General features: G+C 39.2%; 2 protein-coding genes across 2 annotated transcripts in view; one reads left to right on the top strand and one right to left on the bottom strand.

Annotated features, from left to right (window-relative positions):
- KCTD18 (potassium channel tetramerization domain containing 18) overlaps window positions 1-22264 on the bottom strand; it is a 37178-nt gene extending 14914 nt beyond the window's left edge. Inside the window, exons 1-6 of the mRNA XM_082630715.1 lie at window positions 22132-22264; window positions 19493-19728; window positions 17706-17917; window positions 11435-11628; window positions 10245-10339; window positions 4244-4346 (exon numbers count right to left, since the gene is read on the bottom strand). Coding sequence (XP_082486841.1) covers window positions 4244-4346; window positions 10245-10339; window positions 11435-11628; window positions 17706-17917; window positions 19493-19652 — 764 coding nt within the window. The 5' untranslated portion in view covers window positions 19653-19728; window positions 22132-22264. The remainder of the gene's footprint in view (window positions 1-4243; window positions 4347-10244; window positions 10340-11434; window positions 11629-17705; window positions 17918-19492; window positions 19729-22131) is intronic.
- A 151-nt stretch (window positions 22265-22415) lies between these two features.
- The window catches only part of SGO2 (shugoshin 2), a 47050-nt gene continuing 42597 nt past the window's right edge, over window positions 22416-26868 (top strand). Inside the window, exon 1 of the mRNA XM_082630500.1 lies at window positions 22416-22531. The gene's annotated coding sequence lies outside the window, so the exon portion shown is untranslated. The remainder of the gene's footprint in view (window positions 22532-26868) is intronic.

Below are 26868 nucleotides of genomic sequence, written 5' to 3'. Positions count from 1 at the left end.
AGAATTGAAGGAATAATAAAGAGTTTTCCAGACAAACAAAAGCTAAAGGAGCTCATCACCACTAAACTGGCCTTACAAGAAATGTTAAAGGGACTTCTTTAAGCTGAAAAGAAAGGGCACTAATTAGTAACAACACATATGAAAGAATAAATCTCACTGGAAAGGTAAATATATAGTAAAGGTAGTATATTAATCACTTATAAAGCTAGTATAAAGGTTAAAAGAAAAAAGTAATAAAAATGACTATGATTACAATAATTAGTTATGGAATACACAATATAAAAAGATATAAAATATGACACCAAAAACCTAAAACGTGGCAGGGGATAGTATAATATTGAGCTTTACAATGGAATCAAACTTAAGTTGTTATCAACTTAAAACAGACTGTTATAGATATAAGTTATTATATGTAAGCCTCATGGTAACCACAAAGCAAAAACTTATAGTAAATACACAAAAGATAAAGAGAAAGGAATATAATCATACCACTAAAGGAAGTATCAAACCATAAAGGAAGAGAGCAGGAGAAGAAAGGAACAGAGAGGAACTATAAAAACAATAAGAAAACAATCAACAAAATGGAAATAAGTACATACCTATCAATAATTACTTTAAATGCAAATGGACAAAATTCACAGAGTGGCTAAACAGATCAAAAAATAAGACCCATCTATATGCTGCCCACAAAAGACTCACTTAAGTGTAAGGACACATACAGACTGAAAGTGAAGGGATGGGAAAAGATATTCCATGCAAACCACAAGAAACCAAAAGAAAGCTGGAGTAGCTATACTTATATCAGATAAAACAGACTTTAAAACAAAGACTGTAATAAGAGACAGAAAAGGTATTACATAATCTTAAAAAGGTCAATCCAACAAGAGGATATAACATTTGTAAATATTAATGCACCCAAAATAGGAGCACCTAAAAAATAAGGCAAATATTAACAGAACTAAAGGAAGAAACAGAGAGCAATACGATAATAGTGGGGAACTTCAATACCCCACTTACATCAATGGATAGATCCTACAGATAGAAAATCAATAAGGAAACATTGGCCTTAAATGACATGTTAGGCCAGATGGACTTAACAGATATTTACAGAACATTCCATCCAAAAATAACATAGTACACAATCTTCTCAGGTGCACATGGAACATTTTCCATGATAGATCATGTGTTAGGCTACAATACGAGTCTCAGTAAGTTTAAGACAGCTGAAATCATACCAAGCTCCTTTTCTGACCACAATGGTATGAAACTAGAAATTAATTACACAAAGAAAACTGGAAAATTCACAAATACATAGAGGTTAAACAACATGTTACTGAACAACCAATGGGTCAAAGAAGAAATCAAAAGAGAAATCAAAAAATACCTTGAGACAAATAAAAATGGAAATGTAACATACCAAAATTTGTGGGATGCAGTGAAAGCAGTTCTAAGAGAGTTCATAGCAATGTTTACCTCAAGAAATAGGATAAATCTCAAATAAACAACCTAACTTTACACCTCAAGGAACTAGAAAAAGATCAAACAAAAGTTAGTAGAAGGAAGGAAATAACAAAGATTAGAATAGAAATGAATGAAATAGAGACTAAAAAGACAAAAGGAAAGATCAATAAAACAGCTGATTTTTTTTTAAAAGATAAACAAAACTGACAAACCTTTAGCTAGATTCACCAAGAAAAAAAGAGAGAACTCAAAATCAGAAATGAAAGAGGAGATGGTGAAACTGATGCCATAGACATACAAAGGATAATAAGAGGCTACTATGAACAATTATATGCCAACAAATTGGACAACCTAGAAGAAATGGATTTATTCCTAAAAGCATACAACCTACCAAGACTAAATCATGATGAAATAGAAAATCTGAACAGACCAATGACTACTAAGGAGATTGAAATCTCCTAACAAACAAAAGTTCAGGACCAGACAGCTTCAATGGTGAATTCTACCAAACCAATTCTTCAAAGAATTAACACCAGTCCCTCTCAAACACTTCCAAAAAATAAAAGAGGAGGGAACTCTCAAATTCATTAAGGCCAGTAGTACCCTGATACCAAAACCAGACAAGGATGCCAAGAAAATTACACACCAATATCCCTGATGAACATAAATGCAAAAAATCCTCAAAAAAAAAATACTAGCAAACTGAATTCAACAATACATTAAAAGGAACACACATGATGATTTACTCCAGGGATGCAAGGATGGTTCAACATCCACAAATCAGTCAATATGATACACTATATCAACAAAATGAAGGAAAAAAATCGCATGGAACATTATTTTAAATGACCTTAAAACTGTCAAACTGTCAAGCAGCCACTGTCAAAAGCCTGCCTGCTCTTTCCACTGCTTCCATCAGTTTCACTTCAGGAAGATCACCTTCTGAACATGTGTAATGGCAATCCTCCAAGTCTTCTCCCTCTGACTCAGCACTGTTGTGTTTTCAGAGGCAAATATAAGATACTGAACTCTGATTTTTGGAAGTGGGATCATAATAGCATAGTGATTTGAAATATAATATAATATATTCAACCTCAAAACTCTACTGAACATAACTAAAATTTTGTAGGTGAGAAATGGTTCTTTGGGACCTCACAAGTGCTTCTAAGTCACCGTTACCTGGTCCGTGAATCAAAAATGATGCTTAATAAAATCCCAGAGGAAAAAGACAACTAACACAGAGGAGAGTTTCCATAAAACCATTTCTGCTTGCTTTATATTTTGTACACATCTTCCACTGGACTCTAGTCCAAGGCTGCTCCACCTGAGCACTATTGCCATTTGGGATTCAACAATTCTTTGTCATGGGGGGGCTGCCCTCTGCATTCTAGGACGTTTAGAAGCAACCCTGGCCTCTACCCTCTGGATGCCAGCAACATCCCCCACCTGACAGTGTCTCCAAACGTTACCAAATATATCCCCTGGGGAACAAAACTGCCCCAAATGGAGAACTACTGCTCTAGACCCAAATAATATTTGCTAACTATAAGTTCGAACACCAAAATAAATAATGATAATAAAATGAGAGCCTTTAAGCAAAAAGATCTGCTTTAACATATGATTTACTACTAAAAACTGAATAAAATTCTCTGCACCTCTGTGAAAGATCTAGAGGGCAAAAGTAAAAAAGCAGTCTGAAATTTCATACGGGCACTGAATCAAATTCTAGAATAGATGATCAAGAAATCAGAATGTCTGAAAGTCATGAATACTACCCAGACAATGAAAATGAAATATAACTTTAAATGTATTTAAACCACAGTGAAAGACACAGATGTGGAGTGAATTCAGTGCTAATGATTTCATAGAACACAAGATAATACTGCTAAATAAAAATGTTATTTGTGGTAACAGGAAGGAGAAAGGGATTCAGAATAAATCACAGGAAATTTCAAATATTAAGTCTAATAAATTTCTTGACTATTGCCAGTAAAGTCTGGGATTTCACTTTAGTGGGGAAAAACACTTACCACAGCATTCCCACTGTGTCCAGTAGTATTTTTAAAATCATACTCTCCCCAAAAGAATATACCATATAACTCAGTTTTAAAGAATTACTTCAACTTTTTACATAGTTCTGGTAACTTTGCATTTAAATTTTTTTTTCTGGCCACGCCACACGGCTTGTGGGATTTTAGTTCCCCGACCAGGGATTAAACCCGGGCTCTCGGCAGTGAGAGCACAGAGTCCTAACCACTGACTGCCAGGGTATTCCCTCAAGATTTACATTTTGGGGCTTGCCTGGTGATGCAGTGGTTGAGAATCCACCTGCCAGTGCAGGGGACACAGGTTCAAGCCCTGGTCTGGGAAGATTCCACATGCCGTGGAGCAACTAGGCCCGTGCACCACAACTACTGAGCCTGCGCTCTAGAGCCCGCAAGCCACAACTACTGAGCCCATGTGCCACAACTACTGAAGCCCGCACACCTAGAGCCCGTGCTCCGCAACAAGAGAAGCCACCGCAGAGAAGCCTGTGCACCACAGCGAAGAGTAGCCCCCGCTCACTGCAACTAGAGAAAGCCCGCACTCAGCAACAAAGACCCAATGCAGCCAAAAATAAATAAATAAATAAAGATTTATACTTTGATGGTAAGGCAGAATATTCACCTAGGTGATTAATAAGCTCAATGAAGTCAAGAACCATTATTCACTCCCCCAGTAGAGGCAGTAAAAATATAGGTCATAGATTAATTTTTTAAAAAATCAACAAAGAACAGATAACCTCTTTCGAATTGGGGCCATGTGACGCAGGCTTCCATGTAAAGGCCGCTCTTCCAGAGTCCAACATTCTATCAGTTCATGAGGCACCCGCCAGTAGCTAACACCTGGAAGATAAAAAGACAATTTAGAGAACCAATGTCCACTGCCAAAGCCTCAGCAACACTTTTGTATAAGACCAGCCAGATAAAGTTTAAGGTTCATGACTCCCATTTGATGAAGAGAAATATAAGCAGGAAGTGCTCCCAAGAAAAGCCAGGGCAATAGTGGCACAGCTCATGACCTGGGTCCAGAAAGAGCTGGCTACCAGCCGCCCCAGCTCTGCCACTGATAAACAGAGGTGGCTATACAGACCTTGGGCAACTGAGTGTATGCTGGTTAAGGGCACAGGCACTGGAGCCAAAACTGCCTAGGTCTGGATCCCATTTCTGTCATTCACTAATCATATCACCTTGGGAAAATTTTCTCATCTGTGAAATGATGACAGTAATAGTACATACCTTGCTGCGATGATTAAATGAGAAAATAAAAACAAAATGCCTAGAACAGGGCCTGGCACAGACTTAGCACTCAAGAGATGTTAGGTGCCTTTATTATAAGTCATAGTGTTGGTAGTAATGTGAAAGGATTGGACAGTAGGGGTTCTAACACTTGCCCTGTCTACCTCACTAGGTTGCTGCAATCATCAAATCAGATAAATTTTGTGAACCACTCTGTAAGAGGCAACCACTATATGAATATGAGGTATCAATACCTTATAGGCATCTTTTCAAACAAGAATAATCTGTGTTAATGTGGCAGGCCAAGATTCCAGTCAAATTCACTTAATTTTTAAATCTGATATGTTTCTTTGTTTAAATTTATTCTATTGAAGTATAGTTGATTTACAATGTTTTGTTAATTTCTGCTGTACAGCAAAGTGATTCAGTTATACATACATACATATGTGTATATATATATTTTTTCATATTCTTTTCCATTATGGTTTATCACAGGATATTGAATACAGTTCCCTGTGCTATACAATAGGACCTTGTTGTTTATCCATTCTATATATAATAGTTTGATATGTTTCCGATTGAAACCTGAAAACGTATTCCTTTTTTTTTTTTTAATTTATTTATTTTTGGCTGTGTTGGGTCTTCGTTGCTGTGCGTGGGCTTTCTGTGGTTGCAGCGAGCAGGGGCTGCTCTTCGTGGTGCTGCGTGGGCTTCTCAGTGCAGTGGCTTCTCTTCTTGTGGAGCACAGGCTCTAGGTGCGTGGGCTGCAGTAGCTGTGGCACGTGGGCTCAGTAGTTGTGGCTCGCGGGCTCTAGAGCGTAGGCTCAGTAGTTGCGGTGCACAGGCTTAGCTGCTCCGCGGCATGTGGGATCTTCCCGGACCAGGGAACGAACCTGTGTCCCCTGCATTGGCAGGTGGATTCTTAACCACTGTGCCACCAGGGAAGTCCCTGAAAATGTATTCTTATGAAGCTTAAAAACCTTTGGCTAAGTGAAAGAAGCCAGACACAAAAGGTTATATATTGTATGATTCCATTTATATAAATATCCAGAATACACAAATCCACTGAGACAGAGAGCAGACTGGTAGTTGCCAGGGGCTGAGGGGAGAGGGGAATGCAGAGTAACTGCTTAATGGATACTGGGTTTCCTCTTGGGGTGACAGAAGTGTTTTGGAACTAAATAGAGGTGTTGGTTATACACACTGTTAATGTAGCAAATGTCACTGAAATGTATACTGTAATTAATTCTATGTTGTATGAATTTCACCTCATTTTTTAAAAAAAGAACCATAAAAATTATATATAGACACATTAAAAAAGGCTTAAAGAATGATGCTAAGTAAAAACTGCTTGGTATAAAAAACAACAGTAACCTTTAAGTCCCAAGAAGGAACTTGGTGTCTTCTTTTTTAATCATTAAAGGGCTAGTAATAACAAACAACTTAGCAAGCTGGGCACATATATTATTATATATAATAGACATGTCCAAATACTCGAAGTCTATGAACCTCATTTTAAGACAACAACTTTCTAGAACTGCTTGATCATACTCCCAAACCTACTTATGCTGCAAAAACATCACCAAATCTCATCCATTAACTTTTATTTTAAAGTCAGGTTTATTGAGATATAATTTACATAAAATAAAATTCACTCTTTTTAAGTACACTGAGTTTTGACAGATGTATACAGTCATGTAACTATGGCCACAATCAAGATACAGAACATTTCTATCATCCCCCAAAAGTTCCCTCCTACCCTTCTACAGTTGATGCCCTGCCCTCCATTCCTTAGTTTTGCCTTTTCCAAAGTATCATATAAATGGAATCATACACCACATAGCCTTTTGTGTCTGGCTTCTTTACCATGATGTTTTGAAGATTCATCCATGTTGATATATGTATCAATAATCATCTCTTTTTATTTCTGAGTATTCCATTAAATGGATATACTGCAACTTGTTTTTAAGACTTTCATTTTTTTTCCTGCCTATAATTCACATTCATTGTACAAAACTTGGAAAATATAGAAAAGTATATATAAAAAAAAATAAAAATCACTTCTAATCCTAAAACTAGGAATCATGGCTCATGACATTTTGATGTATCTCATTCCAGTATTTTTTCTATTTGTATGATATGCACATAATTGAAAACACATTATATTTAATTTTGTTTCCTGCTTTTGACCATTTCTTACTTTATCACGGGCACTCATCAACGTAAAAAGTTATTCAAAATTATTTTATTTTATTTTATCATTATTATTTTCTCAGCCATGCAGCATGCGGGATCTTAGTTCCTCAACCAGGGATTGAACCCATGTTCCCTGCAGTGGATGCGTGGAGTCCTAACCAAAAGACCACCCAGGAACTCCCTCAAAATAATTTTAATAGCTATACTCATCTATAACCTGTGGATGTGCCAGTATGTATTTAACCCTGTATTATAGACATTTAGATTGCTTTTATTTTTTCCCTATTATGAATAATGTTTAGTTGAACATCTCTGTTCACAAGCCTTTGTCTGCATTTGATTATGTCTTTAAGGTAGACTTCTAGAAGTAGAATTATTGGCTCAAAGAATATGAACAATTTTGATGCTATTGATACATACTGATAAATTATTTCCAAAAAAAGTAATATGAATTTTATTCCTGCCAAGAATTCATGAGATCTTTACTAATCTGGTATATAAAAAAATAGTTCTCATTTAATGTATAGTTCATTGATAATGAGTTTGAACCTCTGCCACGTTTATTTCCTTTTCTGGGAATTTTATGGCCATGAACCTTATACATTTATTTGTAGTAGGGTTGAGCTGGTTTTCTAATCAATTTAAATAAATCCTCTTTATTATAAGGATAATCTTTGTCCAGTTAATGCAACACTTTTATCCAAGTTTTTTTATTAGTTTCTAAATTTTATTTATAATGTTTTATGTTTTAAAGTTAATATATTAAATATTATGTAATCAAATTTCTTTGTCTTTACGTTATATTTTATGCTTATAATTTCTTCCCCTATTAAGAAATCAGTTATTTGCTTACATTTCATTATAGCCTATAATAGTTTCATTTTTCATTCATAAATCTACCTGGGATTATTTTCATAAATGATGTGAGGTTAAAGTTCTGTTTTTCTCCCAAGCATATTTCTCAAATAATCTATCCTTTTTTATTGGCATTTAATGCTTTCTTATCACATAGTAATTTTATTCTTATAAATTTAATGAATTTTATTCCTGATCTCTGAATCTATTCTTGTACCAGAGAGACATGGTTTTATTAGTATAGAGCTACATATAGTATTTTTACCATCAAACAGAGTTAAACTCATCTCTCTAATGACTTCTACTTCCCAAAATGTTTTTGGGTATTTCACCTGTTTATTCTTTCAAAGGAATTCTAGAATCATTTCCTCAAGATTCCCAAAGAGGTCCATTGATATTTTGGTAGGAATTGTGTTAAACCCATAATTTAATCTGAGAAACACTGACATCTTTATAATATTCAGATTTCCCATTCAGGATCATGGTATGTCTCACAGTAATCTTCATCTCTTCTTTTTTATAGATGGATGGATGGATGGATGGACAGATAAATACATTTTAGCAGTTTTCTTCATAAAGGACCCAAGCATTTCTTGGTGGGGCAGCCTAGTTATTTCATTTTGTTTATTGCTATTGTGAATGGGATTTTCTCCTATAATTTCTAATTAATTTACCATAAGTAAGCTGCTAATCTTTATTTATATTGTATCTAGCTAGTTTAGTCTACTAAACTCATCATTTGAAATACCTTTAGTCGATTCTTTTCCGGTTTTCTACAAAGACATATTGTCCACAAATAACAATAACTGTCTTCTTCCTTTCAACAGTTCTTTCCTTACTTCTGTTTCGTGTATTATGGCTTTCCACAGGCCTTCCAGAACTTTGTTAGATAACAATGATACTCTATTACATGCTTTCTAAAAAGTTAAAATCAGTCACACGCTTTGTTAAAGTCAGTGATCCCAGCTCTCTGCTCCAGCTTCCTGAGTCAGTGGAGAAAGAATCCCAGCCAGGCCCTCCCAAAGCTTCCCAGGCAGCCTGCTAGTCCAGAGGCACAAAAGGAGACAAGAACACCAGGGGGGTTGTTCTTCAACTTAAGCCCAAGTGTCTCAAAGTCAATTAAATCTGAAGTAATAAGCTTAAAGAGAATAGCATTTTGTTCAACACACTTCATCCTATCTGTTTGAGGGGCATGATATGAAAAGGAAAAGGAGGAAAAGTGAGTGGGGCAAAGTTGAGGAAAAAAAGGGTTGGTACTAGCTCCCTGCCTGAAAGAGGAACAGCTGATAGAGAGTTTTAAAAAGCCTTTTCCTTTCCTTATTCAATCTTACATGACTTGCAATGTCTGTCTCTACCAGCTTTTAAGCTCATTTGAGGACTGAGATGTGTCTTATTTATCTTTGGACAATTTTAGGACTTCATTATAGTGCTTGCACCTAATTGACACTCAATACATGTTAATTAAGAAAAAAAACCTTAGGCATAGAACAGTTAACCCTCTGTGATCTTTAAGCAAGTGGCATGTCTCTCTGAGACTTCTTTTCCTCATCAATAAAATCGTAAACAGCATACAGGGTTGTTTTAGGACTAAGAGATACTGAATGTAAACTACATATCACACTGAATATCAAGCAGCATTACTATTATCAACTCACATAAGCAGCTTGGTAAAGATAGTCAAATTTCAAAGTGTGCATTTAAAGAATATTTGTTTTCTAAGGGCTCTTTAGATATCTTCCCAGCATTATTTTCATTTTCTCTCTCTCTCTTTTTTTTTTTTGATTACACATTTTATGCTTAATTTAGAGGTATACTTCCTAGGACAATGCTAGGTACACAGTAGGTGCTACAGAAACTCTTTTTATTATTTTTTTTGTAATAAATTTATTTATTTATTTTTGGCCGTGTCGGGTCTTTGTTGCTGGGCACGGACAGTCTCTAGTTGCGGCAAGCGGGGGCTACTCTTTGTTGTGGTGCGCGGGCTACTCTTCATTGTGGTGCGCGGGCTTATCATTGTAGTGGCTTCTCTTGTTGTGGAGCACGGGCTCTAGGCGCGTGGGCATCAGTAGTTGTGGCGCACGGGCTTAGTTGCTCTGTGGCAGGTGGGATCTTCCTGGACCAGGGCTTGAACCCGTGTCCCCTGCATTGGCAGGCGGATTCTTAACCGCTGCGCCACCAGGGAAGCCCCAGAAACTCTTTTTAAATTGAACTAAATAAGCATAACTAACAAAAGTGTATTTTAGGTTACTGTATTATAGATTATTAATAATATCTAGCAACTCATGGGGCTTAAAAATTTGTAAGTAAACTGCCTCAGTGTTACTATAAGGTGACAACTACCTGGACCCACACCAAAAACATTTTCTCAAAAAAAGAAATGCTGTATTTGAACTTGCTTTGTCTTATTAAGGAAAAGTCTACTTTCTGCCATGAAATGAAAGAATTGTACTGTACCTTTTCCTTCCCAGGCATCAAAGGCATCCATCATTTTCTTCAATTCTGCTACTGAATAATAGCTCCAAATATACTGAACATTATTTCCTGCCTCCCTAGAAATATTACAAAAGGTAATGAAAATATACTACCTAGGTATGAATGTGTATACATATATACAGCTAATAGACACTCAATAAGTGCTTGTTAACTAAGGAAAAAAAATATGTAGGTAATGAGTAGTTGTTCTTCTGTGATCCTTAAGTATATATATATGTATATATATATATATATTCTATATACGACATACTAGATGAGTATAATATACTATACTTACGTACTAACCTACATTTGATCTTTTTTTACTGCGGTAAAGTATTTGTTAATTCCACAATATAAACCGTGCAGACAAATCAACAAATCCTTAAATTGGTTTTCTTAAAAAAATCACCTAACTCCAGTAAAGTTAGAAAAGATTCAACTTTGACTAAAACTTTCCTAGCACTATGTCAGGCACTTATATATCATATATAAACATCCCTGCCTGTAAAGAATTCAGAAAATGATAACATATTAATTATCTAAACAGCAAGCTCATGTGGTCATGCATTAGTCACTGACATGTGACCCAATCCAATATCTCAGAGAATTAAAAAAAATTTTTTGCTAAGTGAATTGACTAGTATAAATGAGATTACAGGGAAAATATGAACAGAATAACCCTTAAGAATTTAACATGTTCAAGGCATAGAATTTTAAAGTTGGGAGGGACCAGATGAAAAGTCTTTCAGCATTCCTCAAACCGGGACACCAAGACACAGGCCAGTCCTGGGTCCTTCAGTGGGCCTGCTGACTTCTAGGCCAGGTTTCTGTCCCTGGACTATAGTGGAGGGGAGATACCCAGGCATGTGGCTTTTCTTTTCTTTCTTTCTTTTCTCTTTTTATAATGCCTCTCAGGGGATTCTGATGACCACTCCCAGTTGAGAACCACTGTACTAGACCAAGTAGATGGCCTATTGCTTATACAGATGTGAAATGGTCTGAATTACAACCACCTCATGAAACAGGCCTATCTCGACAGCTATGAGATTCACTGTCTGTTGAGAGGTACTGGCTTCTTTCCTAGTCAACCACATATTCCATTCAGTAACACCTCTTAGAAGAGACCAAGACTTAATTTTGTTCCTTTTCATATTTAAACGCAGACATACCTTTTAAAAATGCTTTTACTGTGAATTCTTCCTCCCAGCTGCTTATCAATTGCATCTGTTCCATCAGTTTTTGTGGAATATACACCAATAATTCTACTCTCACAGCTTGCACCAGATGTGTTAAGATAGTGGAGAACCCAAACTGTTGGTTTATTGCAAACTAAACCATACGAATCACAGAAGTCTGTTAAAGCCTGGGGCAAAAAAAATATATAAAATTTGAATTTAATTCTGGAGTAAAGTAAAAATGAATTTTCTCTATTACTTTCATGTAAAGCTGTAATTTCAGCTGGTCATAAGGGAAATAAAAAGATTATATATCTCAGCCTACTGTTTATGCCTTTAAAAACCAAACCATTTGTTGAATTTGGGGTATTGGGGGAGGTGAGACAAATCATCACCCAAAAACCCAAAACGTTTTCAGCTAGAGAATCTTTCTCCACATGGAAATTATGTTTTACTTCCTCTTCCTTTAGACTCACTACCAACATCATTTTAAAATCTTCATATAATAAGTAAAAGTTAAAATTCTTTCTTTTCCCCCCGATTTTCCATTTGACTCAATCTTCCTTTTACCTCTTACTGACTTGCCCCATGGTTGATGCTTATTCTTAACTCCAAATCCAATCATGGATTAACCAGATTAACTTGTTCTTTTACACTGAAAGATATGAATATATGAACTCGATATATACTGTCTGAACTCATTTGGCATTTATCCACCTATTCACTCAATCACTTGAATTCTAAGTACCTATGTGTGAATACTAAGCACTGTCTAAGGTCTTGGAGACATAATGGTGAGCAGGAGACAGGGTCCCTCCTTGAGTTTATAGCTGATGCAGAAGACAGACATTAAATAAGCCATCAGCACACAGTGTAAGAAGGGCTACCAGGTAAGCCTATGAGGTGCTAAGGGGCACAGAGGAAGAGGGCTTCACCCAGTTGAGTGGTACAGGCCTTCCCTGGGAGAAACAGCATTACTGCTGTCAGCTCTCTGAGGATAGGCATTCTTTTCTGTTTTGTTTTGTATCCCAAGTGCCTAGGAAAGTACCTGATACAAAGGAGATGCTTAATATTTACTGACTCAGTGAAGGAAAAGAGGACCCTAACATGTGTTGCACTTTCATTTAATATTGCCATCTAACTCCTGTATTGGCTCTTATCTTCACTTGCACATCTATGAAAATCACCAACAGCATTATAAACCATTCAAGGGCAAAAACTGCATGTCATATTTCTTTGTGTCCCACACAGTCCCTAGAACAGGGTCCTATATGTCAAAAACATTTGAAATAAATAGGAGCTGGCTGGCAGAATGAATGTTCCCATGCTGTGTCTGTTGTGCATACAAACCAAGAATGAAAGACTATAAAGGTGAATGTTAATCTGTCCCAACTTTCCAGTTAGGCTTTTTTAGCCCCACTCTGCAGATATGGCAAACAGCACCAAAAGACTGTTCGACAACTCAGTTTATAAATAATTCCAATAGCAGGACCCATACAACCATGCAAATTCCCGAAGGGGATCTGGAACCAAATCAACTTTCTCTTCACTCCTAATAACCATACTGTCAGCTTCCTCTCCTAAACACTGACATCCAACTCAAAGAATTCAAACCAATTCAGATCACTTTTCACTATGAACAATTATCTAGGAAAAATTTTTCTTAGATGTTCAAAAGTGCTAATTAATAGCAAATATAATACTTATCAATAAGACAAAAACAGCTGAAGCTGTTCAAGTCATGTAAAGACATTTCAGGGGCTTCCCTGGTGGCGCAGTGGTTGAGAGTCCGCCTGCCGATGCAGGGGACGCGGGTTCGTGCCCCGATCCGGGAAAATCCCACATGCCGCGGAGTGGCTAGGCCTGTGAGCCATGGCTGCTGAGCCTGCGCGTCCAGAGCCTGTGCTCTGCAACGGGAGAGGCCACAACAGTGAGAGGCCCGCGTACCGCAAAAAAAAAAAAAAAAAAAAAAAAAAAAAAGGCATTTCAAATGTGATTTAAAACAGAAGCATCTTAAAAAAAGCTTTACTGATCTCAAGGTGAACTAATCAAACTAATGTTTTAACTTAGTAACAAACTGCTACACTCACTAAATCAGGTAAGGGATTTTATACAGTCATTTATTTATCATGACCATCCTTTAAAAATATCATTTCAGTAAATGAATTAATCCCACTATACCCTCACATACTACAGTACTGCTCTTAATTTAAGAAGAACTTCAAAAGAAGAGTTCTATTTAAAAAAAGCCATCAAAGAGTGTTAAACCTTCAATGAGGAATAAAAACTCCATGAACTTTTGAGTGGCGTGGTAATATACTGTCCTAGAATAAAATTTTGGCCTTAAAAAATGAGCAGTGGTAATTAAGAAACATGTCTTCAAAAACTGTAAGAAGTAACAATATGTTACTAAATAACCAAGAGATCACTGAAGAAATCAAAGAGGAAATCAGAAAATACCTAGAGAAAAATGACAATGAAAACACGATGATCCAAAACCTATGGGATGCAGCAAAAGCAGTTCTAAGAGGGAAGTTTATAGCAGTACAATCCTACCTCAAGAAACAACAAACATCTCAAATAAACAATCTAACCTTATACCTAAAGGAACTAGAGAAAGAAGAACAAACAAAACCCAAAGTTAGTAGAAGGAGAGAAATCATAAAGATCAGAGCAGAAATAAATGAAATAGAAACAAAGAAAACAATAGCAAAGATCAATAAAACTAAAAGCTGGTTCTTTGAGAAGATAAACAAAATTGATAAACCTTTAGCCAGACTCATCAAGAAAAAGAGGGAGAGGACTCAAATCAATAAAATTAGAAATGAAAAAGGAGAAGTTACAACAGACACTGCAGAAATACAAAGCATCTTAAGAGACTCCTACAAGCAACTTTATGTCAATAAAATGGATAACCTGGAAGAAATGGACAAATTCTTAGAAAGGTATAACCTTCCCACACTGAACCAGGAAGAAATAGAAAATATGAACAGACCAATCACAAGTAATGATATTGAAACTGTGATTAAAAATCTTCCAACAGGACTTCCCTGGTGGCGCAGTGGTTAAGAATCCACCTGCCAATGCAGGGGACACGGGTTTGATCCCTGGTCTGGGAAGATCCCACATGCCGCGGAGCAACTAAGCCCGTGCACCACAACTACTGAGCCTGCGCTCTAGAGCCCACGTGCCATATCTACTGAGCCCACATGCTGCAACTACTGAAGCCTGCAGGCCTACAGCCCGTGCTCTGCAACAAGAGAAGCCACCGCAATGAGAAGCCCGTGCACTGCAACGAAGAGTAGCCCCCGCTCACCATGACTAGAGAAAGCCCGCATGCAGCAACAAAGAACCAATGCAGTCAAAAATAAAATAAATAAATTTATAAAAAAGAAAACTAACTAAATAAATAAATAAAATAAAAAATCTTCCAACAAACAAAAGTCCAGGACCAGATGGCTTCACAGGTGAATTCTATCAAACATTTAGAGAAGAGCTAACACTCATCCTTCTCAAACTCTTCCAAAAAATTGCGGAGGAAGGAACACTCCCAAACTCTTTCTAAGAGGCCACCATCACCCTGATACCAAAACCAGACAAAGATACGACAAAAAAAGAAAACTACAGAGCAATATCACTGACGAATATAGATGCAAAACTCTTCAACAAAATACTAGCAAACAGAATCCAACAACACATTAAAAGGATCATACACCATGATCAAGTGGGATTGATCCCAGGGATGCAAGGATTCTTCAATATACGTAAATCAATCAATGTGATACACTATATTAACAAACTGAAGAATAAAAACCATATGATCATCTCAATAGATGCAGAAAAAGCTTTTGACAAAATTCAACACCGATTTACGATAAAAACTATCCAGAAAGTCGGCATAGAGGGAACCTACCTCAACATAATAAAGGCCATATGCGACAAACCCACAGCAAACACCATTCTCAATGGTGAAAAACCAAAAGCATCTCCTCTAAGATCAAGAACAAGACAAGGATGTCCACGCTCCCCACTATTATTCAACATAGTTTTGGAAGTCCTAGCCATGGCAATCAGAAAAGAAAAAGAAATAAAAGGAATACAAATTGGAAAAGAAGAAGTAAAACTGTCACTGTTTGCAGATGACATGATACTATACATAGAGAATCCTAAAGATGCCACCAGAAAACTACTAGAGCTAATCAATGAATTTGGTAAAGTTGCAGGATTCGAAATTAATGCACAGAAATCTCTTGCATTCCTATGCACTAATGACAAAAAATCTGAAAGAGAAATTAAGGAAACACTCCCATTTACCACTGGAAGAAAAAGAATAAAATACCTAGGAATAAACCTACCTAGGGAGCCAAAGACCTGTATGCAGAAAACTATGGGACACTGATAAAAGAAATTAAAGATGATATAAACAGATGGAGAGATATACCATGTTCCTGGATTGGAAGAATCAATATTGTGGAAATGACTATCCAAAAGCAATATACAGATTCAAGGCAGTCCCTATCAAATTACCAATGGCATTTTTTACAGAACTAGAACAAAAAATCTTAAAATTTGTATGAAGACACAAAAGACCCCAAATAGCCAAAGCAGTCTTGAGGGAAAAAAACGGAGCTGGAGGAATCAGACTCTCTGACTTCAGACTATACTACAAAGCTACAGTCATCAAGACAATATGGTACTGGCACAAAAACAGAAATATAGATCAATGGAACAGGATAGAAAGTCCAGAGATAAACCCACGCACCTATGGTCAACTCCTCTATGACGAAGGAGGCAAGGATATACAATGGAGAAAAGACAGTCTCTTCAATAAACTGTACTGGAAAAACTGAACAGCTACATGTAAAAGAATGAAATTAGAACACTCCCTGACACCATACACAAAAATAAACCAAAAATGGATTAGAGACCTAAATGTAAGACCAGACACTATAAAACTCTTAGAGGAAAACATAGGACATAAATTTGTGATTTGACATAAATCACAGCAAGATCTTTTTTGATCCACCTCCTAGAATAATGGAAATAAAAACAAAAATAAACAAATGGGACCTAGTGAAACTTAAAAGCTTTTGCACAGCAAAGGAAACTACAAACAAGATGAAAAGACAACCCTCAGAATGGGAGAGAGTATTTGCAAACAAATCAATGGACAAAGGATTAATCTCCAAAATATATAAACAGCTCATGCAGCTCAATATTAAAAAAGCAAACAACCCAATCCAAAAATGGCAGAAGACCTAAATAGACATTTCTCCAGAGAAGACATACAGATGGCCAGGAAGCACATGAAAAGCTGCTCAACATCACTAATTATTAGAGAAATGCAAATCAAAACTACAGTGAGGTATCACCTCACACCAGTCAGAATGGGCATCATCAGAAAATCTACAGACAACAAATGCTGGAGAGGGTGTGGAGAAAAGGGAACCCTCTCGCACTGTTGGTGGGAAAGTAAATTGATACAGGCACAGTGGAGAACAGTATAGAGGTTCCTTAAAGAACTAAAAATAGAATTACCACATGACCCAGCAATCCCACTACTGGGCATATACCCAGAGAGAATCATAATTCAAAAAGACACATGCACCCCAATGTTCACTGCAGTACTGTTTACAATAGCCAGGACATGGAAGCAACCTAAATGCCCATCGACAGATGAATGGATAAAGAAAATGTGGTACATATATACAATGGAATATTACACAGCCATAAAAAGGAACGAAATTGAGTCATCTGTAGAGACGTGGATGGATCTAGAGACTGTCATACAGAGTGAGGTAAGTCAGAAAGAGAAAAACAAATATCATATATTAATGCATATATGTGGAGCCTAGAAAAATGGTACAGGTGAACGGTCTGCAGGGCAGAAATAGAGACACAGATGTAGAGAACAAACGTATGGACACCAAGGGGGGAAAGTGGCGGGGGATGGTGGTGGTGGTGGGATGAATTGGGAGATTGGGATTGACATATATACACTAATATGTATAAAATGAAAAATAAGAACCTGCTGTATAAAAAAATAAAATAAAATAAAATTCAAAACAAAGAAAACAAAACAAATAAAGATATATAATACAGTTAAACAAATACTGTAAGATGTAAAACTGTCTCATTTAGGTTTATGTTACAACATGGGCTATACAAAATAACATACATTGCTTTGTGCATAATAAATGCATAATAAATGAATATTAGATAAACATTCATACATATATTGTAAAACTTAAGAAAATGCCAAGACCTTTTTAAGTTCTATATTTGACCTTAAAGAATATGTCTCCATTTCATTGGCCAAGTGGTCAGACAGGCTGTACGGATAAGGGATGCCAAAGTAATCAGCCTCTTCCTGCAGAGCAATGCGGGTTCGCTCCTCTGTGGGAATGTGAACTTCTCCGTGAAGATAATCCAAAAGGTATTTAAATAGATGTCCATCACGGTCAATAACACAAGCCCCTAGAAAATATTCAGTTCAAAAATGATTGAATAGATACCAACGACCACGGTAAAATTTCAACATGTCAAACTAGAATTAGACTGAAGACCTCTACAATTAGAAATGTTTCTTTCTCAAAAGAAAGTTAAATATCTAGTGTTTAAATAGGTTTAGTCAAATTTGGGGAGCCTCTGTATTCTGACCTGCAAGGAAAACATATTCTGAGCTCCATTAGAAATCTTGGATGCAAGGGCTATATTCCCACTATGGCCTCTGCAAAAGCCATGGAGACCTTAGACTGCTGGTAGAAACAGAAGCTTACCCCTAATCTCAACCCAGCTGGGCCAGGAAAGGTGTATGGAGTTCCTCCCTAATGAGGGTATAATGGGGTCCAGCATTTGTATGTCAGTGACCCTACAAGTCGACCTGCAGTGTTGCCAACAAATAAACCCTGGGTTCCTGGCTATGGGCATGCCATTTGTTCAGACTTATTAGGTTAGTTCCTTTGTATGAAACTTTAGAAAAGAAATACTATACTGGTACTACTTTATGATAAAAGACTTTTTGTAGACAATTCAGCAGAATTAAAAAAATAAAAAAACACTTCGGTATGAGGTTACTCAATGATTTCCTTCCTCCCTTGATTAGTTTAGGACGGGATTAAGAAGGTAAAAACTTAGAGGCAGAGGAAACAACTCAGTCCCTGCTTACCACCTTTACACCAACAAACTTTCTGTCCAGATGGACATCAAGTCCTGGGCACCAGACATCAGTGAGTTTTCCATTCTTCCAACTGCCATTCACCTGGCAAAGCAATCTCTCCAGACCCAGGGTTACTAACAACCCCTCACGCTCTGAGCTCCTCAATCCCTTTTTTCTAACACAGAAGCAAGAGTGGGTTCTACGAGCCCCAGAATGCCTAAGATGTACAAAAAGCCTTACTTGCTCTGCTGAAGTTTCTTTACCACCAGTAGTAGGTTCAGTGAACCCCAGAGCACTCAAAGCAGAGAGTGGCCCCAGGACCCTAGCCCTTGTATTTTACAGTTTCTTCTGAAACACCAATTTTCAGTCCTGGGTGACTGACAGTCTCACTGAACTGATGTTTTCTTAGGCATACACATCTGCCCACACAAGGCTCTGCAGCTGGACTAGATGTGAGTTTAACACTAATTCTACACTGACAGTACCTGCCCTGTTAGCTATGAGGGCAGCTCCTTTCTCCAGAGAAATACATTTTTTAACTTGAAGAACACAGAGAGAAGCTAATATATTTAATCAGGCTCAATACCTTTACCCATTGAGTTGTATGAATGGAACAACTTTCAAAATATGATTAATCCCCATAATTAGGTGATGGTTGGCCTTTACACACATTCACTTTTTTGTCAACTTTTAGCAACAGCATCACAGGTTCTAGAAACTGGTATTTAATTTCTCCATGTACTTAATGAATCTCCATACAGTCCCAATGATCTCAGTAATTAACATACTAAGCTAATACATTCTGTTGTAATTCGAAAAATTAAAGGGAATTTAAACTAGACTCTTATTTTAATGAATATTCATGATAATGCTTACAGACTTTAAATATTTACCTGATTCATCTGCTTTTAGAGGAAAACGACCACTGAACATGGATGCCAGCATTGAGTCCTTAAAGCGGCACAAGGACTCCCGCCTGGCTGTGTAAATACAGCCACCCACGTTCAGTCGAAGAATATCCAACGCCTCTTCTTCTACCTTGTGACCTTCCATTGCTCTCTCTGACACCTGAAGTTTTGCCTGGAAACACTCTCAGAAACTGCAAAACAATGGTGGTCACAGTACCCCTCTGTAAAAACAAAGGACAATCACCACTGACATTTCCAACAATACATGAAATAGGTAATAAAAATAAATACATTCTAAAGTGGTTTAAAACAAATTCCTCAGCACCTGCAATACTGAATCGAAGGATTTAATGTAATACAAAAGAAGTCTGAGATATGCTGAGAAGCTGGAAAACTCTGGCTCAGAGGATTTGTAAATGATAATAAAGTATTACCAACCAAATCAGAGCTGTTGAAATGACTGTTTAAAGAATTAAACGAGATAATGCATTGTCTGTTACATATAAAGCAAAGGTGAGGTGTGCTTATGATCTTCAGTATTCACATATCTTTTTAAACTACAGTAAGTCTGAGGGAGCTGTGTAGACTTGCAGAGGGGAACAGCACGTAGCATGGAATCAGGCTATTAGGCTCTACCACTTACTAGCCTGGGACCTTGGGCAAATACTTATCCTCCTCTGCCTGTTTCCCCATCTCTAAATTGGAGGGAAGGATGATGCCTACCTCAAAGGACTATCAGAGGAGTAATTGACAGAAAATATAAAAAGCATATAGAACAGTCTCTGGCTCAGAGTAAGTACTCAATAAATGATAAATATTATCTATAATAACATAAAAATTTACAAGAGGGTATATACTGAAGGACTTTATATTGGCTCTGGAGATTTAAGGAAACGTAAGAGCAGAAATTATTAACAACAGTAGTTGTAATTCTTAAGTTAGGTAACTAAGGGATATATAATTTATCAACTGAGATCAGAATTCCATGTATACCAAAAGCCAAACTGGTCCAGAAGAACAACAAATGACATCTCTAAACCATCTGGCTTCTTCCCTCTGAAATAGCTGAACCTTTAGAGACATTTTAAGGATTTTATTTCTTAATCCATTCTGGAGATAGATGAACCACAGCTGACTGTGGCATTCCTACAGAACCTAAAACAATACCCTGAGGAAAAATGTACTCCCAATGTATCTTCACATTTCATAGCAAGTGTAAAATGGCTACCAATAGGCTCAACTACATCCATGGCCATTCACTTTGCCATCAACTTTGAGCATCCTTTCATAGATGCTCCAGTTTAGCCAATTTCTAATAAGAGAAGGAGACCGTTAGAGTCTGAGGAACACCATGTGTGTGAAACACAGTAGACAGAAACTATTATGGGCCAACAGTCCAGCCTTCAAAATCCACTTATCAATGTGACTTCCTACACTGCCTAAAAGTCCAAGGAGCAGCCCAACAACGAACCATGTGAAAGAACCACTTCTGAGGCCTGGAATGGAACTGGTTCACGCTGTCCCTGTTATCAGCTCCCTGGAATCCTATCTATTCTTCAAAGCTGCAGGCAAACCTCACTGCTTACATGACCTTCCCAAGCACCCCCAGTTAGAATCCCTGCACCCCCAGTTAGAATCCTTGCACAGTTCTCCCAGATATACTACCCCTGACCACATATTATTCCACTTGACTAATCCCTAATTTGGGGGACTATAAGCTGCATCACCCTTAACAATTCCCATTTACTGAATGCTATGTGCCAGCCACTGTAGGAGACACTTGACAGACATTACCTCATTCACACAAAAGCCCTACTGGGTAGGAGTTACTGTCCCTACTGACAGGTGAGGACACTGGAGAAAGAAATAGTAATGTGTGCAGGGTCTACACTAGGGCTGCCCTGCCATAAGTGGTGGCGTCAGCCCCAATCCAGGTCAGCAGGACCAACTCCAAGTTCTTCCAGCTGCACCCCACACCGACTCCTTCAGCACTGTTTCACTCCTAAGGCTCCTGACCTGAGCACTTCACTCACTAAGCGTCTGTCCGTCTGAAGACTCCGGTGGATGGCAATAGGAACACAGCAGCACCCTGGGCGCAAGGATTCAAGAGATACCCCTAAGGCAGAGGACCATCACCATTTCAAGGCCAGTCACAGGGCCCCACCTTCAAATGCACCCACTTGCACTCCCTGCTGGGTCGACAGTGCCCAGCCCTCTGGGGAAGCGTGCCCAGACTGCGGTTCCGTGACCACCTGCACCAAAACCATCAGGGACACTTGCTGAAAATGCAGATTCCCGGACCACGACATAGACTCTGGTTCAGAAAGTCTTAGGTGGGGGCGGGAGTCCCCCCGCGGACCCTATTTTGAGAAACGCTCAAGGGACTCCCACGACGCGGGACGAAAGGGGAGGGGCTGGGACACCACAAAGCCCCGCAGGGGTCTCCCCGCGGTCCGGGGATCCCGAATCGGCCTGAAGCCCGAGCCTGCAGCCCCGGGCGCCCGTGTTATCAGCGCGGCCCGGGCCCTTCATCAGGGCGCCCTGCCGCCTCCCGGGCCCGCGGCCCACACGGCGCCCCACTCCTCCGCACGGGATGGGCGGGGTAGGCAGCCTCCCCGACTGACCTGCGGCCCGCCCGACCCTTGGCGAGGGCGCCGGACGCCACGGGGCCCGACACGGAAGTGAGCGCCTCCCCGGCTGCTCGGCAACTCGTGCAGCAGCGCGGCTCCAGGGCCGCCTCAGTGCGCCTCAGCCTGGCGGCGACGGCCGGGAGAGGAAGGCCCCACCCCGGACACGCCTCGGACACGCCCCTCCATAGCCCCGCCCCCGGGCTGGTCCTCCCACCTCCGGCCGCCGCCGCCGCCTGCTTTGGGGAGGACGCGAGGTCTGGCAGTCTCGGTACCATGCCGGGAAAGGAAAGGACACGCAGAGAGACGCAGGTTGGATCCCCGAGTGACGGTCTTGTCCGTTCAGAGGAGGCTTTTACACATGAAGAAAACAACACCGAAGTTGCAATCGTCCAGGGTCAGTTAATAAGCGGTAAGAGGATGAGTTAGGTCTTTTCACTTCTAGATGAGGAAGGGCCCTTCCCTCCAAACTGGGTTGCTCAATGCCAAGAGTCATTCATATGTTGCACTTGAATGTTTGTGCATTTGGATAGTGTTTGTGGCTTACAAAGCTGTTTCACACAGAGCATTCTTGTTTTATTTAGTCTGTGTGACAGCCCTATATTTTTATTCCTGTTACAGTAAGGAAAATTGAGGCAGGAGCAAACATTTATTGAATACTTCTGTACCCCTGAGATTCTGCTAAATGCTTTGCGTGCACTAATTTCCTCTTAACAGTAACCCCAAGAGTTCTTTTGGTTTCCAGCTGCAGCCTACCTTGTGCAAGAGGCGTTGCTAGGTATTTCAAAATGAATAAAACACAGTCCTATTCTCAAGGTACTCTCCCAGACTCAATAATAATTGGTTCCTAATTTTTCTCACTGTGTCTTAGAAGGGAATAAGCCAATGAGGGGTAAGCCCACCTACCCCCTCAGATATTGATAGTACCCAGGAGAGGAAGAGGGTTTGTTCAGCCTACAATTATTGAGCACTAGCTATGGACCAGACACTGGGAGTGGAGGACTGAACAGGACAATCAATGTCCCTGACCTAATGTCCCATGTCATTTCCATTCTAGTGCAGCAGTCAGAAGACTTTATCTGTAAATATTTTAGGCTATTATATATTTATATATAAAATATTTTTAAATATTATGGGCCATACATAACTACTCAACTTTGCTGTTGTAGTGTTAAAGCAGCCATAGATAATACATAAACGAATGAGAGTGACTACGTTCTAACTTTATTTATGGATACTGAAATTTGCATTGCATATAATTTTCATGTGTCATGAAATATTCTTAAATATTTCAAACACTTAAGTATGTAAAAACCATTCTTAGAGCGTGGGCCACCCATGGATCATAATTTGCCTGCTCCTGTTCAAGTGGCAGAAACAGACACTAAGCAAAATAGTTACAGACAGTGATAACCACTTGGGAGGAAGTAGGATAATGTTGGATGGAGATGATGGCTTGGGAGAAGTTCTCACTAATGAGGGGACATTTAAGTTGAGCACTAAGGGTGAGAATGAGCCTATCCTCCGAAGAGATGGGGGAAGCATATTTTAGGAAAAAGGGAGACCAAGTGGAAAGGCCCTGAGGCAGGAAAAGACTTGACAGTTTGTAGGAAGGGAAAGGACACTAGTATGTCTGGAGCTTGGTGAGCATGGGGACCAGGGGGAAGGTGATAAGAGATGAAGCTGAGAAGAGGGGCAGGAACCAGCTTTTAAAGCATCTTGTGGCAGAAGTAGTTTAAATTTTACTCTAAGCATATGGGAAACCATTAAAAGGTTTTAAGCAGTGAAATGGCATGGTCGATTTAATATTTTTAAAAACTCACTCTGGCTACTGTGATGAGAATGGATTGAAAAGGCATAAAATGAATGTAGGCAGCCGTTGCAGGAATCCAGGGGACAAATGGCATAGCTCCTACTCAAGTGGTGATGGTGATAGAGAGAAGTGGATGAGGGCAAGAAATGTGTTTAGGAAATAGAAATGACATTAAATATGCTGAGGATCAGCTATGATGTGTTAGTTCAGGTTCTTTGTAAAGTGGACAGCAAGATCAGATTAAACCTACAAAAAGTTTATTGGGGGAGACACCTGTGAGGAAAAAATCGGGAGGGATCTGAAGGGGACCGAGAGAGCCTTTAGACTAGATGCAGATTAGGAAAAGTGGATATGATGCAGTTCAAGAAAGTTTCAGGAAAGCCAATGAGGAGTTTTCGAGCCAATGTCCCTCATCAAAGGAGTCTTATGTCTCCTAGGAATAGGCCTGCCTTAGTATCCCTGCCAAACTCAGTCACTGGCTGGGAGCCGTCAGTGGGAAGTGCAGCCTGGAACACGGTGATAGATTTCAGAGCACAGTATGTGGAGTACATCCGTCAATAATGCTCCCTGTAATCAGACATCTGAGAGGTACGTTTTCGTGGCTGCCACATATGAGGGAAAGGGGAAATGCAGGATTACGTGTCAATTGTTGGCTGAACAGCTGAATGATGGTGCCATTTACTGAAATGCTGGATTATGGGAGAGATCAGAAGCTGTATTTTAAACTATTAAGACTGAGATGTTAAACAGGCATACAAGTAAAGCGATCAAATAGCCACTGAATGAATCTGGAGCACGGGAGTGAAGTACGGTGGTGCTGAAGGTGTGAATTTGGAAGGCATCAGCATTTAAAGCCATGGAACTGGATAAAATCACCGACATAAAGGGCAGGTAATTAAGAAGAAACAGGATGGAACACTGACTCCAATACTTAGATTTCAGGCTTAGAAGAAAGAGCCAGAGAGCCGGAGAGTATGAAGCTACAGGAACCAAAAAGTAAAGTGTCATTTATGTCAAATGCTGCTAGGAGATCAAGAGTCCACCAGATTTGATAAGATAGGAGTTCTTGGTGACCTTGACAAGAGCAGTTTCAGTGTGGTGATAAGGAAGCAAGCCCAGAGGAAAGTGGGTTGAAGCGTGAATGTGAGATGGCAGACTGGATATAACTGTAGAGAAGAAAGAGAAGGAGAAAAATAGGGCTGTGGTTGAGGTGGGAGACAAAGTCAAGGGATGGAGTTTTAGGATGAGAGTCACTAGAGCAGGCTATGCTGATGGAAATGATCCAATAGGTAGGTAGAGATTGGTGATGCAGTGGAGAAGTGGGGACAACTGAGGGAATGAAATGCTTGAGAAGGCAAAAGGGTCCTGGAGCCAGAGCAGGAGGAATTTCTGTTTGGCAAGAGCAGGGATAGGAGGTAAAACAGACAAGATAGATTTCAGTTCACGTAAAGTGGTAGATTTCACAGTGGGAAAATGAGGAAATTCTGATTGAATGGCTTCTACTTCCTCAATTAAGTCTAAAGCAAAGTCAGAGGCTAAGAGTAAAGGTGATGAGGGGTGGAAGAGGTTTGAGGAAGGAGGATAATGTATGAATTACTTTTCTTGAGAAATTGAAAGGGCAGACTTTCTATAGAAACATGACGGGATTGCTCGGAGAGAACGAGAGCCTGTTTGAAGATTATAATCATTATACATGGATGGCAAACTAGTCATCCCAGTTATGTGACTTTTACCCAGCAACACTCAACAGCTTCAGTGTAGGTGCTGCTGAGGAAGTAGATCATTGGACTCAACTAATGTTGGGATTTAATCAAGTGATGTAATACAAGGAGAGAGGGGTGAGAGTTGAGGATGTTTGTAAGTGATTGAGTCCCATGGAGGACCATGGACTCTAAGCTGGATAAGGAGAGAAATAACTATATAACGGTGGTGATGGATAGTGAAAAAGTAGTGAAGTTAATGGATTGGAGATCTCAGAGAAATTGAGGAATTATTTAAATAGGAATACAAGAGTAAGTGAGCTGGAAGAATTGGAGGCAGTGGTCAAAGAATATCACACTTGAATTCAAGATTTTGGAGGTCATTCAATGACCATAATGCCAAGGTTCCAGACTGAGATGGAGTGGAAGAAAAGTTAATGGAGGTGAGAAGTTTAACAAATGATTATTATTAGATGAGTTTCCCCATAAATAGCAATGTCCACAAGAGTGGAGCAGGTGTAGAGAGAAAGATGATGAAACAGAAGCTAATGTCATCAATAATGGATGAGTAGAAGAACCTTAGCAGACTACATTGCGGAGACAAAGAGAGATACTGTGTCCAGATGGCTACAGTTCAGATCAGCTAGGGCTTAGAAAAAGGAAGGAGAAAAAATTGTTTGTTAGCAGTGATGGGAGAAGAGAGGACACCAACCCTGGCCCTGAAGTATGTGGGGAGTGGAAGGAAAAGCAGTCACTTCTTGAGAGGGCTACAGGCCACAGAGGAAGTAAGTAGGTCCTCTAGGAGCAGAGAACGTGCATTAAAAAAGAAAGATGGGGGCTTCCCTGGTGGCTCAGTGGTTGAGAGTCCGCCTGCCGATGCAGGGGACACGGGTTCGTGCCCTGGTCCGGGAAGATCCCACATGCCACGGAGCGGCTAGGCCCGTGAGCCATGACCGCTGAGCCTGCACGTCCGGAGCCTGTGCTCCGCAACGGGAGAGGCCACAACAGTGAGAGGCCTGTGTACCGCAAAAAAAAAAAAAAAAAAAAAAAAAAGAGCCCTTTCTACTAAAGCACAAATCATTCTTAGAGGGCGATTAAAAAAAAAAAAAAAAAAAAGATGGGACATTTAAAAAAGGGAATTTTAAAGGGCTCAGAGGAAGTGTTCGAGAGGAATAGGAAGAATGGGGGATTGGCTCAGAGGGGCAGACATACTGGCAATAT

This window comes from Mesoplodon mirus (genome assembly GCF_964341445.2).
Source record: "Mesoplodon mirus genome assembly, chromosome: 8".
NCBI classification, from domain to species: domain Eukaryota; kingdom Metazoa; phylum Chordata; class Mammalia; order Artiodactyla; family Ziphiidae; genus Mesoplodon; species Mesoplodon mirus.
Note: the sequence above shows the minus strand (reverse complement) of the source record. Positions and strands in the feature narration are given on the sequence as shown.